This window comes from Rattus norvegicus, chromosome 16 (genome assembly GCF_021556685.1).
Source record: "Rattus norvegicus strain SHRSP/BbbUtx chromosome 16, alternate assembly SHRSP_T2T, whole genome shotgun sequence".
NCBI classification, from domain to species: domain Eukaryota; kingdom Metazoa; phylum Chordata; class Mammalia; order Rodentia; family Muridae; genus Rattus; species Rattus norvegicus.
The window spans coordinates 75,321,022-75,340,646 of record NC_141549.1 but is presented as its reverse complement, the minus strand read 5'-3'; the positions used below and the strand labels follow the sequence as shown (position 1 = coordinate 75,340,646).

Here is a 19,625-nt window from a genome sequence, read left to right as displayed (position 1 = left end):
CGCATTTGTTCAGCCACCGCTGATTTATTAGTTCATGGTTTAGAGTCCTCATTTATCTCTGCAGAAGTGGGAGAGAAGCTGTGGGTTGGTTTGGGGGTGGTTTTTTCCCCTTCCTCTTGCTCAAAATGCCAGTTTCCCGTGGTTAATCCAGACTATCTTCTTTTTGGGTGGCAACACTTGAGGTGGTTAGTGAAGGGTGCTGTGGGAGAAGCCAGATCACAGACAGTGAGGTCATGTTGCTCAGTTCCTTCTGCAACTAAACCTACTTCTAGCCCAAATGATTTTAAAGGCACAGGCCACTGAGGAGAGAAGATCAATAGCAGGTTAATTTTAGAAAACGAAACAATTACCTGGGGCCTCAATAGCAAATGCACCCAGTTGTGCATTACGATTGACTTCTGAAAACACTGCTCGTTCCCTCACAGGAGTTGAGTCAGTAAGACAATACCTTGGACTTTATACTCTCAGACACAAGCAACTTTAATTAAAGTATAGAGGAAAAACTGGTAATTCTGTGTGGTTTTTATTCTTTCACATTAGATTATATACACACACATGTCCATATACATACATGCACACACACGCATGTCCACATACACGTGTAGACATTCATATACAGAGCAGCTTTAATGTTCAGAGTGACTCACGTGCCAGGATAGCAGCGGTCGTCTTTGCATATGTGTCTTTGGAGTACCTTTTCTAGTCACAGACGGCTTCCATCCAATGCTAATGCTAATGTTTATCTGGGTTTGTTTAATGCTCATCTTTTGAAAATATGTCTTTTTCTAACTCCATTCCTGGCATTTTCATTGCCTTAACAGTGTGCTTCAGTGGTTAAAACTTCCAGGTTTGTACCCAAAGGACATGCATGGTACTCACTGAAAAGGGGATATTAGCCAAAAATACAGGATATCTAGGATACAACCCACAGACCGTAAGAAGTTTAATAAGAATAGTTCCTCTCTAAAAGAACTGCAGGGACAAAAATGGAGAAGAGACTAAAGGAAAGGGTCCAGTGACCGGACCAACTTGGTATCCATCTCATGGGGTTGGGGGCAAGGGGCACCAAGCCCTGACACTATTACTGATGCTATGGTGTGCTTATAGACAGGAGCCTAGCATGGCTGTTCTCTGAGAGGCCCAAGCAGCAGCTGACTGAGACAGATGCAAATACTTAGAGCCAATCATTGGATTGAAGTCAGGGACCCAAGGTTGAATTAAGGGTTTGATAGAAGACAGCAGTCTCAGTTAACCTAGACCTCAGGGAGCATCCAGAGAATGACCCACCAACCAGGATGCATACACAGGCTGGTCGGAGGCCCTGGCACATATACAGCAGAGGTCTGCCTAGTCTGGCCTCAGTGGAAGAAGACTGTGCCTAATCCTAGAGAGACCTGAGGCCCCAGGGAAGGGGATGTCTGGGCCGGGAGCGCCCTCTCGGAGGCAAGGGGGAGGAGGAATGGGATGAGGAACTGTGGGAGGGGGAACCAGGAAGAGGGGAGGACAACAGCTGGAATACAAATAAATAATTCTTTAAAGAAGAACTATAAAAAAAATTCCTGGTTCGTGCACAAAACCACAGAGTTTCTTTTGTAATTAATATATTTTGCATCTGCCTATTTACTTGTAACAAAGACACCACTCGTGGTTTATTCTAGACATTTCTTTCCCTACTTCTCATGTTTATATGCGGTGTGCATCTGGTGGAGATTTTGCAGCCTGTGTGACTCTGAAGTTATGATCTCTCTGTGTGCATGTGTGAGATAATGCTAAAATTTTTCTAGACAATTATCCGTCCAAAAACATGTCGAAGCAGTCACACCTTCTCTAAGGTGCCGATGCTGAGATATCGGGTTTTTTTTTTTTTTTTGGTTTTTTTTTTTTTAGTTATTTTATTTTATTTTTTTATTTATTTACATTCTAAATGTTGTCCTCCTTCTGGGTTCCCCCTCCCCTAGTTCCTCACCCCATCCCCCATTCCTTCTGCTTCTGAAAGGGTGCTCCCTCACCAGCATCCCCCTTCCCTGGGGCACCAAGTCTCTACAAGATTAGCAACATTCTCTCCTACTGAGGACAGACAAAGCCATCCTCTGCTACCTATGCGCTGGGATCACAGGCAGCTGATATGTGCTGGGGTCACAGGCAGCCCATGTGTGCCCTTTGTTGGTAGCTTAGTCTCTAGGAGCTCTGAGGGGTCCTGGTTAGTTGATACTCTTGTTCTTCCTATGGGGTTGCAATCCCCTTCAGATCCTTCAATCCTCCTCTAACTCTTGCACAGGAGTACCTGACCTCAGTCCAGTGGTTGGCTGTAAGTATCTGCATCTGTCTCAGTCAGCGGCTGATAGAGCCTCTCAGAGGACAGCCATGCCAGGCACTTGTCTGCAAACATATTTTGGCTTCAGCAACAGTGTCAGGTTTGGTCTCTGTGCATGGGATAAATGGGGTGGTCTCTGGGTGGTCTTTCCTTCAGTTTCTGCTCCATGTTTGTCCCTGCATTTCCTTTAGACAGGAACAATTTTGAGGATGGGTGGAAGCCCCATGCCTCAAATGGGGCCCTTGTCTTTCCACTGGTATCTTCAGGTTGCATCTCCCCACTGTTGGGCATTTTGGCTAAGATCATCCCCAGTGAGTCTTGGGCACCTCTCACATCGCAGGTCCCTGGGACTTTCTAGAGGTTCTGCCCCACCTATAACCCCACTGCTACATATTTCCATTCATTCTCCTGGTCCTGTGGGCTTCTATCTTGTCTCCTCCCATACCTGATCCTGCCCCCTTCCCTTCCCTGTTCTCTCTCTCACATCCTCCCTCCCTCCGCCTCCTGTAATTATTTTGTTTCCTATTCTAAGTGGGATTGAAGTATCCACACTTGGTCCTTCCCCCTTGTCAATCTTCACATGGTCTGTGAGTTGTATCATGGGTATTCTGTACCTTTTAGCTAATGTGCACCTATCAGTGAATACATACCATGCATGTCCTTTGGGGTCTGGGTTACCTCTTCCAAGATGGTATTTTTCATGTTCCATCATTTGCCTGCAAAATTCACGATGCCCTTGTCTTCAATAGCGGAGTAGTACTCCGTTGTGAAAATGAACCACATTTTCTGTACCCATTCTTCAGATGAGGGACATCTGGGTTGTTTCCAGCTTCTGGCTATTACAAATAAGGCTGTTTATGAACACAGTGGAGCACATACATGTCCTTGTGGTATGGTGGGGCATCTTTGGGTATATGCCCAGGAGTGGTATAGATGGGTCTTCAGGTAGAACTATTGCCAATTTTCTGAGTAACTGCCAGATTGATTTCCAGAGTGATTGTACCAATTTGTAATCCCACCAACAGTGGAAGAATGTTACTCTTTCTCCACATCCTCGCCAGCATGTGCTGTCCCTCGAGTTTTTGACCTTAGCCATTGTGATTGGTGTTAAGTTGAAATCTCAAGGTCATTTTGATGTGCATCTCCCTGATTATCTGTAGATGTTGAATATTTCTTTAAATTTAAATATTTAATATTTAATATTTAAATATTTCTTTAAATCAGTCTTGGCCATTCAAGAGTCCTCTGTTGAGAATTCACTATTTAGCTCTGTACTCCATTTTTAAAATTCAGTTATTTGGGTTTTGTTAGAGTCTAACTTCTTGAGTTCTTTGTATATTTTAGATATTAGCCCTCAATTGAATGTAGAGTTAGTGAAGAATTAGTAGCCTTTCTTTGTATAAATGATAAATGGGTTGAGGTATAAATTAGGGAAATATAGCAAAAATAAGACAAAATATCTTGGTATAACTCTAACCAAGCAAGTAAAAGATCTATATGACAAGAACTGCAAGTCCCTAAAGAAAGAAATTGAAGACCTCAGAAAATGGAAAGCTCTTCCATGCTCATAGATCGGTAGGATTAACATAGTAAAAAAGGGCCATCTCATCAAAGTAATCTACAGATTCAGTGCAATCCCCATCAAAATTCAAGCACAATTCTTCACAGACGTGGAAAGAGCAATTCTCAACTTCATACAGAAAAAAAACCACTGGATAGTAAAAACAATTCTCAACAATAAAAGAACTTCTGGGGGAATCACCATCCCTGACCTCAAGCTGTATTACAGAGCAATAGTGATAAAAACTATATGGTATTGGTACACAGACAGGCAGATCAATCAATGGAATAGAATTGAAGACCCAGAAATAAACCCACACACCTATGAATATTTGATCTTTGATAAAGAAGCCAAAACCACCCTGTGGAAAAAGGGAAGCATCTTCAACAAATGGTGCTGGTCCAACTGGTGGGATACATATAGAAGAATGCAAATAGATCCATATTTATCACCTGTACAAAGCTCAAGTCCAAGTAGATCAAGGACCTCAACATAAAACCTAAATACAACATAATACAAATGCACTGAATCTAATAGAAGGGAAAGTAGGAAATAGCCTCAAATGCATTGGTACAGGGGAAAGTTTCCTCAACAGAATACCAAAGGCTCAGGCTCTAAGATTAACAATTGATAAACGGGACCTCATGAAACTGCAAAGCTTCTGTAAGGCAAAGGACACTGTCAACAGCACAAAATAGCAACCTACAGATTGGGAAAAGATCTTCACTAACCCTACATCCGGTAGAGGGCTAATATCTAAGATATCTTCTTTAGTATAAGCCAACTGAACATACAAGTCCATCAGTCCATCATCCCATTTGTTTGGGGGTTTTGTTATTTTTTATTGAAAAATTATACAATATATTCTGATCACAGTTTCCCCTCTCCTATCTCCTCCCTCACCTTCTCAACTATAAATCCCATTGCTTCTTTCCCTCTCTCTTTAGGAAACCAGCAGGAAGAGAGAGAGAGAGAGAGAGAGAGAGAGAGAGAGAGAGAGAGAGAAGCAGAATTAAAAGAAAAGAAAAACCATGTGCACATGTATGTGTGCGTGCACACACACACACACGCACGCACACACACACACACACACACACACACACACATACACACCCCAAAACAAATAAAAACACAAAATTGGAAACTATAGTATATAAACAAAAGAGCAGTAAAATAAAGATAAAACTCTCTCTCTCTCTCTCTCTCTCTCTCTCTCTCTCTCTCTCTCTCTCTCTCAGTAAATGATATAGAGACCCACAGCTGGTCAAGAGTCAGAAAATAAAAGATTGTTGAAGTGTTCGGTTCTAAGTAGGACACTGATATCATGATCCCTGTCCCAAGGTTCAGGAATGACTGTGGAAGAAGACACAGACATATTTTAATAAGGAGGTACTGAGTGTCTGCTACAAAACAATTTATCCAACATGAGGACATGGTGCAGTCACTGCACACATTGGCCCACAGAGGTCATGGCTGCACACACAAGATCTACATAAGATCAAGCAGTCAAAATCTAGCATAGTTGGGATAGGGGCTCAGGAAGTCCCACCCCTGGCTGAGGAGCTACAAGCAATCAATGGTGCCAGATGAAAAAGAGCCACGTTTTCCTCACGGATGCAACTCCTGAGAGGTTACTGATGCTCTAGTCAATAGCCCCACATACATTCTACATAGAACTAGAATCTTTGGACTTCAAAAAAAAAAAAGAAGCATTTAAAATAAGGAGAAAAATTGTGGGTAGGTTGGGAACAAATTGGGGGAGTTGTCAATCTTATAAAACATATGATATGCATGCATGAAATTCTCAAACAATATGAAAAGGGAGAAAAGGTAGCACCTTCAATAAACAGTGGTAGCCAAGTTGGAGGCTGTGTCAGGCAGAATCAAATCAACTCCTTTTCTCTCTCCTTACCCAAGTAGAAAGACAAATTCAAGGGGTTGGGGATTTAGCTCAGTGGTAGAGCGCTTGCCCTGGCAAGCGCAAGGCCCTGGGTTCGGTCCCCAGCTCTGAAAAAAAGAAAAAAGAAAAAAGAAAAAGAAAAAGAAAACAAATTCAAGACGGAGTCATTGGCGGAACAACCTCAACAGAACTGTGTGTGCTCAGGAGGGAGAGCCAACAACGCACGAGGGTGACTTGAAGAAACAACAAGTTTCTGTACGGCAGAAGAAATAGTCAATCTAGTCAAGACAGAATGGCAGAAAATCTTGGCCAACTGAACACTGGAGAGAGGAAACTTCTTTCATAATTCACTTTTTCTTAAGGTAATGAAAGTAAATCCATCTTTGTTCCAAGACTGTCTGACCGGCATTGTAGCACACAACTATAATCCTGCCACTCACAGTATTTGGGGATGGAGTGACCATGAGTTCATGACCACGTTGGGCTACTGGATGGTCATTTGACTATAATAAGAGCCCTTGACAGGTAACCCACATCTTAAGTTTAAATGCAATGTACAATAGTGTTTATTGTGAGGCTATGTTGCTATGTGACTCTGGGATTTGTTAATCTTGAATGTCTGGGGCTTTGTTTCCATTGATTAGTAGTGCTCCCATTCGACATTCTAAGTCTGACTTCATTTCACTGATAAGAGCCTTCCTAACAGATGTGCCCCCTCTCATGACAGGCATGTCTCTGAGGATTATGGTCTTGAGCATCTTTTCACACACCTGCTAGCCATCCACACGCACCCTTTGGTTGAAGATGTGTTGGAGGCTTCGGATTTTACTTGAGACGTTAGGGGGCGAGTTGTCGAGTTGGAAGCATTCCCTGCTTTTGTTTGTTCTGGATGGCTGGTTGAGGCTTTAGTGAAATGTCTATTTAAGTAATTAACTCACTTTGTCATCAAGCAATTGTCTTCATTAGCAGAAACATTGTTTCAGGGTTGTGCTATGGAGTTTTCATGCATTTTTTTTAATTAATAACTTATTCTGATAGTTGATCTCCAAAGATGGCTTTCATTGTCTTTCCAACACACACACACACACACACACACACACACACACATGCACGCACACACACAAACACACACGCACATGCACACACACACACACACACACACACATACACACACATGCACACAGAGAGGGGGATTTAATTTAGGGTTGTACCACCTACCTACTTTGATTTGTTGCCTGAACTTTTAATTTTAAGAAGAGGAACCCTCGCACAGGAATGCGAGAGCCATGGAAGAAGTAAAGAAGACAGGCAAACATGAGGACATGATATGACCCCAAGAGGATGCGCTCAGTGATCCCGCTCCCCATTGCAACTGGACCCCTGGACCTCATTTCCTACTTTACATGATCTTTCTGTCATGGTGTTATGCATTCACCAGGGAGTGATACGTCCATCAATTAGGTCAGGGTTCTTAAGATCCAAACACTCTACAAAAGCTCATACTCTGGAAAGCAAACCTTTAATACACGGAGAGACGGGGGCATTCTGTGTTCAAACTTTATCTAATGTCCGAGGACAGTTTTGAGAGAGAAGTTTGGAACAATAAGAGTTTGTGGTAACAAGGGAGGAGTTCAAATAAAGCCCAAGATTAGGCCTCTCAGAAAAAGAAAAAATAAACACACAGAGAACAGGAGAGAAAGAACTGGTAGAAAACACAGCAGAATGGATCGGACCCAACAATAAGAGCAGCAAAGCAAAGACTTGGTTCTTTGAAAAAGTGACTGAATAAACGCCTGTCTGGGTTAAGGATAAAGGACAGAAGAACTCAAGCAAAATCCCAAGTTTAGGTGCTATTCACAAAGGCAAATCACGGAACCATCCCTAGGTGCCTCCTTGATGGTAAGTGGATAAAGAATCTTGTAGTATAAACTGGACACTTGTGAGAAGAGGTGGGAGAATCGAGGTTCAAGGTTGGACCCTGCTGGCTAACTACTTTGAGGCTAGCCCGGAATACATGAAAACTTGACTTTTAAGAAAGGAAAGAAATTCAAGAAAGGAAGGACTGATTTCTAACCACAAAGAGTAAGATAAAGAAGACACATTGGACAAGGCCAGCATCACTTTGGTGCCTGTTAATGTTTCTCTGCTGGTTGAAATGGTAAAATACCATAACGAAAGCCACTTGGGGAAGAAACCTTTGTTTAGCACACAGTTTCGAGGTTATGGTCCATCACCAGGGGGAAGTCAAGGCAGCAGTCGCTGGTCACTTCCACAGCCAGGAACAGAGGGTGTGAATGCCTGCTCCCTGTTCTCAGCTCTCTTTCTCTATGCGGAGACAGCTCGGGATCACCTGACAGGAAGAGGCACCCCAACAGTGATCGAATCATAATCAGGATAATCCTCCCCAGGTATGCCCTGATCCCACTGTGACTCCTTCTCCAGATGACTCTAGATTGTGTCAAGTTAACAATGGAGGCAATCATCATGATGCCTAGGTTAGACAAAAGAGCCACAAAAAGTAAAGTACATAAGGTAGTGTCTCTAATGACATTGACGTGAAATTCCAGTAGAGCCAAAGGTGACTGCTTGTACCTGTAATCACAGCAACGAGAGCCATGGTGATCCTACTGCCCCAACCTGTCAAGCACTGGAATTACAGGTGTGTGCTGCCATTGCTGACAAAGAGAGCTTGAACTGTAGCTCTCAGACTTTGAGTAGACGTAAGATAACTGACTGCTGGGCCTCACGATTGCGTCATGAGGCTGGATACATACATGTTTGGGGAGGAGTTAAGAATTTTAATTTGCTTACTTTTAAGTTCTTCTAATGCCCAGAAAATAAAAATAATGCCATCTTATATTAATAATTCATATCACTTCTCTCTTGATTTGAGTCATATGTTAATTTGTATAAATTTTATGATCTTTTCAGAGTCATCTTTTATCTTTGCTGACTCCAGTTATTTTTCTTGTATTGATTTGTTTCTACTCTTCTTTCCATTCAGGGTCTTTGAATACAGTTAGATGGTCTTTTTCTATGTTGTTAGGGTTTTAACAGATACACATGTTTATTGTGTATCTATTATATTTAGCAATTTCCTCTAAGTTAAACGTTCTTCCTAGAGGCAAGTTTTTTTTTTAAATGACAACAGGAAGTTGTAAAAATTAAGATTTAAGATTCAGGAAGCAAAGTCATTTTCAAGTCTCAGGAAGTCCCTAAATCTTACCTAACACAAAGACCCCTCCCTCCCTAAGGTTATCTAAACAGTAAAGAATGCTGAAGAGAACGAATGCCTAACTTGAGGTACTGCCTGTCCATCATGAGTACAGAGAGAGCGAGGGTTCCAGCTTTTCTTAATCATCGCCACTGTTGGACTAAGCTTTTGGTGAGACGGCTAACTAGTCGTCAGTAAGTCATGTTTTTTCCTGTGACTAAACTATTCTCCTGCAAACACCCCAGTAACCTCACCATTTCACCAATCTGGGCTTCAGTAGCATCATTGCTTAGTCTGTCGTTCCTTCTGTAGTCTGCCATTCCTTTTATAGATGGGGTAAGCCCACATGTGTTCAAGTCTCTCCCCCACCAAAAAAAAAAATGTTCCACACAACGTATATCTCCTTATAATTCAAATAGAGACATCCCTAGTTCTTCTGGTTTTTGTAAAATAGACTTTTAACAACAGTATGACAATAACTGCCAGTACGAAATAATTCTCCTCCTAAATGTTTCTCAGCTCAGTAATGGATCTCAAGTTTTACTGAAAATACCGTCATACTGTGTAACACACACTACAAGGTTGAGATCTCAAAAGAATCATAGACTTTTGCACGGAATTGACTCCTGTCTCATATTCTACCCCTTGTTCTGTAAGGGGAATTTTTATGACTGACAGCAAGGGAGTGCCTAATTCACACAAGTGATCTATTTTTCCATATCTGGTCTATAACTCTACTTTTCTAGATGGATTAAAGAACAAAGCTGTTGTAGACAGCTCTAAGGTCGCTCTCGGTAACACTCATTTCTTTGAGATAATCTCACGACTATACGTGCGTAGGGCATCCTTATCATGCAGCTTTTTACATGACAGTAATGTGCCGTCCAAACATACATTCTCCTCCTCTCTGCTAATCAAGTCTTCTCCACACCCACAGCTGGTAGTCTCATGTATGCTAGCACAGACGTTCAACCATCCTTCTGGGCAGCTCACTAGAACAGACCAGGCTATCATGCAACTATGTTGCTTACTGTCGTGAGATTATCTATGATGACACCCATAGAGGCTATCAGAAAGAAATGTTGCAATGTTCGGCAAGCCTAAAGCCTAATCAGTGCAAGGGATCAATTGTGTCGCTCCGTACTTACCTTCCTTCGTTGGTGGTCATCTTGGTGTTACTCACACTGTCTTCTGTTATACAGCTGCAAGGTTGAGAAAGTTCTTTTTTAACAGGAGAAAAAAGACTGAATCTCAAACATTAAATACAAAAACCATTTGTCCAAGGAAGCAGCATGGTTTGTATACATGAAATGTCATTTTCCAACACGAATGGGTGCCACTTGTGCTTTGGAACAGACATTTCCCTGACACCTGCACTAGCCCAAGTATTTATGCTACCAACCCATACCTACATAGGTAGCCCCATCCACGATATCCCAGTCATTAAGTTGAATTAAGGCAAAGACATTAGCAATGTTCAAAATATCATGTTAATCAAAACATACTACCCCATTAACACATCCAGTTCTGATGTTGTTTTTGTGAATCTGCCAAAGTAAGTTTAAATTTCAGATAATCTCTAACAACCATATAAAAAATATAAAACAATTCTGAGAATTTTTGTTATATGGGCATATCTAAGCAATACTTTGGATTTAAAATTGTGTGTTAAGTCGCTTTCATTTGGATGCAAATAATGTTTCTGTGGGTTGATGTGTGTTTCAACCAACTCACAAGTGATATTGCACGACAAATGACAAGCGTGTTTGTGAAAGATAGTGTGCGTGCGTGTGTGTATGTGTGTGTGTGTGTGTCTGTGTGTGTATGAGTGTGTGTATATGTATGTGTGTATGTGAGTGTGTGTGTATGTGTATATGTATGTGTGTATGTGAGTGTGTGTATGTGTATGAGTGTGTATATATGTATGTGTGTATGTGAGAGTGTGTGTGTGTGTGTATACACTTGTCCATGTATGTGTACATGTGTGTGGCAATATCTTATTTAATCACTCCACAACTTTTTCAGGGTATGCGGGGACACAGTGTCTCTCTGAACCTGGGGCTCATTATTTCGGCTTGATGGCCTGGACAACTCCCCAGAGATGCCCCTATATCTGCCTTCCAGCAGAGTGTTGGGGTTATAAGCTCATGCCGCCATACTAAGGTTTTTATACAGGGGGCTGAGCATCCAGACTCAGGTTTGCACAGTAGCATGGTAAACACTTTTCTCGCTGATCCAGCTCCCCAGCCCACTGATGGGCATTTCTGTTTCTAAGTGCTATTTAATCATTATTCTTTCTCTGTCTATGAAATAAATATATAGTTCTAGGGAAAAAATCTGTTATTTTCTCTTTTATTTTTAAATATGCTTTCCCCTTATCATGGACAAACACTTTGGTTGAATCTTCCTATAAATTCTGAAAAGGTAAAACCAGGGGAAAATGTTATGGCAACATACTATGAAATACACAATGGAGCTTGACACAGTATTAACTATCTCTGTAACTGGTTCCAGATAGTAGGGTGGCTTTACTTATTAAATACATGTTTTTAGAGATTTGGGATAAACTGGAAAGCCTTTTTTTTATTTCATGCTTATAGAGTTACCGAAAATCACTACAAGTATACAGAGGTTGTATCAGTCGATCAAGGACTCATAGTTCTGCATGCCAAAGTTATAACACAAGACCAAGTTTTCTGAAGCTAAGTGACATCGTGCTGTCTCTTGTCTGTCAGTCTGATGCTACCAAGAATTCACCCAATTACTGTGTGGAGAAGTCACGTAAGTGTCTAGGATAATAAATTTAGACTGTGACTTTTCATTTTGATATTAGAGTTCACCGTGATGTGAGCCTAACAATGGGACAGCATGGCCTACCGACAGGACCAGTGAACTGATAGCCAAACTTGCCTGCGAGATGCCTGCACGCGGCACCGCCTCTCTCGGGGATGCTGGTGATAAAGCGAGTGGTTTCAGGGATGGGGACGCATGTGGAAACCAACCCATTTTTGCAAAGTGTGCCTGTGCGCCTCTCCGCATCACCTTGCCTACAATCTTATTTTTAATGAAGACCAATCATTTTGTCTTGGCCCACTGGATCCGATGATGGTGAGTGTGTGCGCATATCTAATAGATACCTGGTGCCTTCGCTTCTTTCTCTGCCGCATAGCCGACTCAGTTTGCTTTGCTTTATAAATACAGCCGAGATAATCATAATCAAGGGCAGCGTTATATACAGAATAAGCTGGAGTTGCTGCTTTGGGTGAATACCACGATTCTGCTGCTTAGCGCTTTTCCCTTCTAGAAGGGGAAAAACACCAATTTTAAGTTGTGTCTTGAGATTCTAGTAACCAAATGGAAAAGTCGAAAATATATCATTACCAGAATTATTCCCCAACATTAGACATATATACACCATCCATATATACCACAGTATAATTTAAAAAAAAAAACTTAAAGTTAGATCAATATATTTTATTGAAGTTTTAGTATGTTTTTTTCTAAATAATTTTTCCCTTTTCCCTTTCTGCCCTTCACGCCCTCCCATGTCCTCCTTGCTTTCTTTCAAATTCATGCCCTCCTTTTTAAGAGGGATTTGTTTATTTTGTGTATATGAGCACACTGTAACTCATCTTCAGACTGTAGTTCTCTTCAGACACCAGAAGAGGGCACCGGGTCCCATTACAGATGATTGTGAGCCACCATGTGGGTGCTGGGAATTGAATTCAGGACCTCTGGAAGAGCAGTCAGTGCTCTTAACCACTGAGCCATCTCTTCACCCCCATACCCTCTTTTTTATTACTATTGTGTGTATAATATTCATGTGTATAAATGTATTAATTAATATACAACCTAGTAATTTCTTAGATGGTAAGACAATCACAATGGTTTATTTAATTCTTTTCCAGTTTATCAACGTACCCTGCAGATCTAACATACTATGCAGTCTACATATTACTGTGAAACCATTTCAAGTATGTCAAGGGTAGAAAATCAATCGTTCTATCTTTACACATAACTGTCCCTCGTGCTTATTCAAAGAAGCCCAACAAGTGCAGGTTTGGTACTTAGAATCGGGTGTCATCCCAACTGATACTTGAGAGTATGGACGTGACACTGGAGTAGTGGAGAGAGGCAGGCTCTCTAAATACATCAAACTGTCGTGAAGGCGAAATTACATTTTAAAATTATTCCAATGAGGGTTGAAGAGGGGAAAGGCGAAATTGTGAGGAGGTCTGCATCTTCTTAGAAACCGCATAAAGAATCAAGGATAGGAAATTGGTGACTCGCCAACATTAAAGTCAAGTCTAGTGGTGCCTCAGACAGAAACAAGGAGCACGCTAGCCTCCGGCAAAACACTATTGCTGGTACGAGGTGGCAAACTCTTAGCTACCCTGTGCTTTGGTGGTTTGTAAAGGAGGGAATTTTCCAACCCCTTCAAAGGAGTATTTACCAGAGGAGATTCTAAATGAAAATGTTGAAGTTGTAGTATATACCTTCCAGATTGCCGATGGCATAATCCAAGAGTCAAAAGGCAGATGAAAGAAGTAAGTTCATAGAAAAAATGCTCAACCTGCTCACATGTGGAAAAAGAAGTGTGTTCTCTAAAGGATACTAAAGAGTTCTTAGAAAACCATAAATATATATAAAATATTATATATGTATATAATGTTATATATAATGTTTTATATACATATATATAAAACGATATATATGGGAGTAATATATATGTATATGTGTGTGTATATATGTATATATATATGTGTATATATATATATATATATATCACATATACATACACACAGGCACATGCACATGCCCGCATCTGTGTGTGGCGCGTGCGCGCGCACACACACACACACACACACACACACACACACACACACACGGCAATCATGGATTTAACCAGCCATCTCTGAAGAAACCAGGAATGTGGGATTAGACCAGAAGAAACAGATCTATGCCAGCAGAGACACTGTCAGTTTGGGCCAAAGGGAACAGGGACAGGAGAGTCATCAGCTACAAACATGCCCTCTCCTGTAAAAGAAGACTCCTGCTTAAGGAGCTAAGACAGGTCCTCTTCAGTCTTGGAAGATGGAGACATATCTTTAATTTTTGTGAATATTGCAGACCCAGGTGAAGGATGCTTCTACAGCCAAAAGGACAGGGCCTTTATGTACCTTCATGGGTGACCCCAGGAGGCATGAGGGTACACCATCAAGACTATGGAGTTCTTTTTGCGTTTGAGCTCCAGTGGGAGCTGGCTTGCTAGGTTTATGCTTGCTCCAAGCCCACACCTTCCCTTCTTTTCATGCTACTCCACTTCCAACTTCAATTCCACGCCTAGTTCATCACCATACTTAAGGACTTAGCTTTGGTTTCATGGGGTGACAGTGTTACAGGCTCATTGGTCCCACAGAGTGAGCTGTGGTAAAACAAAACATGGATTTGTCCTCGGAACCTTAAGAGGGGACATGCCTAACATGTTAGAATTTACTTCTTGGTATTGCTATGACTTGTGGTAAAATGTTAGGATGTAAAAATAAAAATATCCTTAATAAATCATTTGGCCGAGCATGGTGGTACATTCCTTTAATCCCAGCACTCAGGAGACAGATAGGCAGATCTCTATGAGTTTGACACCAGCTTGTTCTACAGAGTGAGTTCCAGGACGGTCAGGACTACACAGAGAAACACTGCCTTGAGAAAAAAACAAACAACAAAAATATCTGTGTATCTAGATGGCTAAATGTTTGTTTGTTTGTTTGTTTGTTTGTTTGTCTTGCTGGAAAGCATACGCACTCAAGTTATAAGGGCCTGAAAAAGTTATTTAGAGTATATATAATTAAGTAATGATTTACTGTGTATGTCTAGTCGAGTTTTATTTTTTAAATGTTAATTTTTAAGCCTCGCCTAAATATCACACCATAATTAAAAACGTCAGGCTAGTGGAAGTAACTCTCTGGGTTTTCAATAGCCATAATTGGAAGCCTACACTGGTGTGGTCAGAGGGACTTAAAGGAAGAATATCCTGCGCGCCCCCTCCCCCCCATATGTCAGATATGGGACAAGACTTTGGCTCAATGCAGTACTGTACAGTGTCTCTCTGCAGATGACGACAAGGCTGTGTTCTTAAACGCTGAGGTTAAATCTAAACAAACAAACAAACAAAAGCTCGTGTAAAACACTCTCTTTGAAATAGTATCTCTCACAGCTGTAATGTGTCCGTCCATCTGTGACCTCAGCACCCAGGCCGCCAGATACTCAGCTACAAATTCGCAGGCTTGGGGTTAATTATTCAGGATACCTACATGGTGTCCATTGGAAGGCACTGGGAAAAAAAAATCTTACTTTAAAGATCCAGGGGGATCAATTAGATGGTGCCCTGTTGAGGTTTTTATCTTTTACTGTTCATTGTAACGCTAAGTGCTGGACTCCCAAGATTTGGAGTCTGAATGTAGCCTGAGGGACCCTGCCCCAAGTAAATTCTGATTGGTAAATAAAGACGCCAGCAGCCAATAGCTGGGGAGACAAGACATAGGCGGGTTTAGGTTTCCTGGGATACAGACCATGTAGAAGGAAAGGGGGAATCCGGTGGAAGGGGAAGAATGTGCAGGAAGGAAAAAAGAGAGCCGCATTGGGATAGCTGAGCCATTAAAAAAAAAAAAAAAAGTGCCCACGTGGGCTGACCAATTACAGTTAAAAGCAGGCCAAACAGAACATAGAAATTAGTAAGTAGTAACTTGGAGCTATCAGTAGGCAAATGGATTCTAACAGCATGGAGGGTAGGCAGCTGCCCGGCTTTTGTGCTGCTTACAGCTTATTAGAATATAAAGGCTACAGGTGTGTCTTTCATCTGAGAACAAAAATGGTCTAAGGTGGGGGAGGGTAGGAGTGGGGGGTTGGGGGGTGGAGACCCCACACTGGGATTTCTTTTTTTTAATTTTTTTTTTTTTTTTACCACGCTGCTGTCTTATTGTGACGATGAAGAACTCTGTGTTTCACTAAGGTTTAGCCCATGGTAACCCCTCCCGATGGACATTATGTCTAGTAAGTGGTCAGGGGCATCTACTGCTGGGATAATGCTTTAGCTATGTAAACTGACCCCTCTTACAGGGTTCCTGGACACCCCATCTTTAAAGAGGAGTCTGGCGGAACAAACAGCCAGCTGCACAGTGAACCTTACATCTACGGAGCAAAGCCTTTGTCAATCTAGATCTAGAGAAGACAGTTTCTCTAACCTTTTCCCTCTGGATGGTTCTAGAACACAATCCAGCCAGCTGCACAACTAATTACACTTTTGCTTTACTGAAGAAGATTTAGGCTAATTATATTATTAATAATTTTCCTTGTTGACTTTGTTTCTTAAGTTGTTTCCTCATGAGGTTGCAATCAAGTAGACCCAGTGGCTGACTTCTGAACTTATAGTGGCCAGGAAAAAGCATATATAGGGTTCTTAAGGCAAAGTGATGGCCTCCTACAGGGTGCATGTCTTATAGTAGACATCATTGACAAATGATGTCTCTTCCTCTAATGAGGGTAAAACTCTGCCAACTGTTTTCTTGACTAGAATTACATTAGTGTTAACTGTCTCGCCTTTTGCATGTGATGGATGCTTGGAGGATGCATGCTGTCATCAAATGGCCATCTCTGAGGTCTTGGCGTGGCTCCAGAGACTGACCCTCCTCTGAGGTGCTCTTACTGCTGCCCTTTCTACATCAACCCCTTTTTGTTCCAGCCTGGAATCAGTCTGTAACCCCAGAACCCTTAAAAGTAGTTACAGTGATGTCTTGGGAGCAGAGAGAGGACCTTGAGACTAAGAATTAGATGGATTCCATTATAGGCATAAGAGCCTTGGCTAGACAGTAGAGGCAGTGAATTTCCAAGAAGACTGCTTCTTCCTCATCCTCATCCTCCTGCTCTGACCAAAAGAAAAAACAAATCCAAGTCCTGTTTTTTGTCTTTGTTTGGTTGGTTGCTGTTGTGAGTCCAGACAGACAGAGTCCATGAATCAGAATGAATCCTGTAAAAAAAGATGCCTTCCTACGAAACACAACGTAGGGATGTATTACAGTCCCAATCAAAGTTCTAAGGACACTATATCTCTGAACAGAGATTTCTCAAAAATGAAGTGACAACAGCAAGCTTTTCATTGTTCCAAGAAACTACGGGAGACTCAAGTCAAAACAGCTTTGGTATTTAATCTCATCCAAAGTCGGAATGGCAAAAATCAACCAGAGAGCTCACCGCAAATGTCGGGGATGCTCTGTATGGCAAAAGGGAGACCCATATTCACTCTTGGTGGGATGGCACACTGGTTCTTCTCCTGTAGAAATCAATGTCAAGGATTCTCAAAGAGCTAGAAGTAAGTCTGCCACCCAGATGATGTTCCAATAAATCTTGTCTAACTAGGGAAAAAAAAAAAAAGAATGGCCCTGTTCCTGATTTTAAATAAAAATTTCTATCAGATGGTACAATCACAAGCTTTCTGTGTCAGGTAACAATGACAGCTAACTTGTTCCTGTCCAGGAAGGTTGCCTTCTATTGCATATGACAAGAAAGTAATCTTAGTAAATGCCTTTACGTAGTCCTAGGACACAAAAAGGGACCAAAATCTTCTGTTATAAAACTCTGTGTCACACAAGAGTGAATGTGCTGCGTAAACAAACCATAGCACATCACTTGATATGGCTGTGTATCCTCTTGTAACATGTAGGTTGATGTCATTATGCAGATGAAGGCAGACAAGAGAAAACGTTGGCCTGTCATTGGACAAGAAGGAAGAGAGGTGGGAACAGAGGTTTTAGAAGGAGAGAGAGAAGCAGGAGAGAAGGGCTTGGAGAACCAAGATGGCGATGGAGAAGGATGACCGAGATCCGGGTGCTCTTGAATTGTCAAGGTAGTTGGGATGGATTTCTGTAGGCAAATTTATCTTATCTAGGTGGGCGGTTTGTATCTTTATCAATTGATTGTGAGTTCATTGTGAGGGTGTATTGTGGATTGGGAATTTAAAATACAAATCTGATTGATAAATTGCATTTTATCGAGTCATGATTTCACTGGGGTTTTGGGAGTGTGAGCAGAGTTCATGGCAGGGAGCCGTGATAGGTTAGCCCATGCCAGACTTCTAGAGCCCTGATTTTACCAGGTAGCTGGAACTGGAGAGTTCCAGGTTATCGGAGAGCACAGATACTAATCAGAGATAAATTATGGTTAGTTCCATTTGGTCCACAGGTGCCGGAACTAACACTAGAGACCAGAGTGGCCAGGTGCCATGCTGGGATGGCCCGAAGACCGCCCGGGGTTAGAGTACCTTTGGGGCCAGCAGGGAGCTGCTAAAGTAAATTAGCACTAATTTCTATGGTTCAAGGGAGCCAGAACTAGCAAGGGAGTGACCACCCAGGAGAGAAGTGTGGAACAGTACACACAGGAACCAGTCGTGCTTTTAGTTTTTAATCATAACAGTAATATCCATAGAGAAGTCCATCCAAAGTCTTCCACAAGTCCCTGTAAAACCTCAAAAAGAAGGAGGTCAAGGCTTCCATAAATGCCCTGTTATTTTGAGTGGGCTGGATACCATCTCTTATTTTCTATGTCTCACCTATGTTTGTTTCATCTCAAGATACTATTCCAGCATAGTAGAAAGGAGATATCAAATAGGAAATCCACAAATATTACCTTTAGAGCAGGAAAAAGACATCCAATTTTAAAGTCAATGGGAAGAAACGGCAGTCTGGAAGATTGCAAAAGAAAGGAAGGAAGGAAGGAAGGAAGGAAGGAAGGAAGAAAGTCTCGAATGAATAACTGATATTATTCTAAACAAGAACTTTTGGAGACAATGAATGCTAACAACTGAGATCAGCTATTCAAATTATATGAATTGAATTTCTACATTAGAATTGCTGACACCAGGCATGCTTTGATCTTAATGTGTAATCTCATTACTAATAGGGAAAGAATCTAAGAAACTGTATGGTCCATTTTTTTAACCCTATGAAAAGCCCTATTTGCTACATTAGTTACTATGTAATGAAAACTCGGGCCTTTAACATTTAATAAATAAAATTTTAACAAAGCTAACCGTCAATGTAATATTTGTGGCCGTCATCAATGCTTCCAAACTGTCCTTTTACTGACTCACAATAGGGAGGGTTATATCCTTTATCACAATGACAATGATTAAAGTTGTTGCAAACCTAGATAAATTAAAAAGAAGAATTCAGTACCAGATAGCACTGCATTCTAGGAAACATAGTTTCAATATAAATTAACCAAGTTTCCTCTTATAGTTGTCCATACTTTAGAGGGTATATTTAAGTCTCTGTAGCTAAGTTACGTTTTTCACTTTTTTACCTGCTTTTTTTCCCAACTTCCCTACAACCACACCTAAGAACCACAACTGCCAATAATATCCAGCTAATTGTCACTTAATTCTTTCTAGCTTCAGAGGGCAGCCCGGATCCTGGTAAGGCTGGCAATGACTTTCTGACAACATCTCTTTACTGCCTCTTGCTTTGTCTCTATAAGCAGAGGATTGTATAGCTCTGTGGCTACATGAGGATGCACCCCCTGAACATTCTGCAGCCCACATGCTCAGCAAACATTTTACACACCCAGGACTATATTCTGTGACTAG

General features: G+C 41.4%; 2 protein-coding genes across 9 annotated transcripts in view; both read right to left on the bottom strand.

Annotated features, from left to right (window-relative positions):
- The window catches only part of Erich1 (glutamate-rich 1), a gene marked incomplete at its 5' end in the record, with an annotated part of 52,793,804 nt that overhangs the window by 8,323,717 nt on the left and 44,450,462 nt on the right, over nucleotides 1-19,625 (bottom strand).
- The window catches only part of Adam5 (ADAM metallopeptidase domain 5), a 76,023-nt gene that overhangs the window by 7,754 nt on the left and 48,644 nt on the right, over nucleotides 1-19,625 (bottom strand). For 7 of the 9 annotated variants that reach the window (NM_001436617.1, NM_001436613.1, XM_087588983.1 and 4 more), the window contains 4 exons: nucleotides 19,071-19,185; nucleotides 12,127-12,289; nucleotides 10,138-10,191; nucleotides 5-199 (listed from right to left, as the gene is read on the bottom strand). In NM_001436617.1, coding sequence (NP_001423546.1) covers nucleotides 187-199; nucleotides 10,138-10,191; nucleotides 12,127-12,289; nucleotides 19,071-19,185 — 345 coding nt within the window. In that variant the 3' untranslated portion in view covers nucleotides 5-186. Of the gene's footprint in view, nucleotides 1-4; nucleotides 200-10,137; nucleotides 10,192-12,126; nucleotides 12,290-19,070; nucleotides 19,186-19,625 lie in introns of those variants that run through there. The other 2 variants (XM_087588984.1, NM_001436614.1) reach the window with 1 other exon arrangement.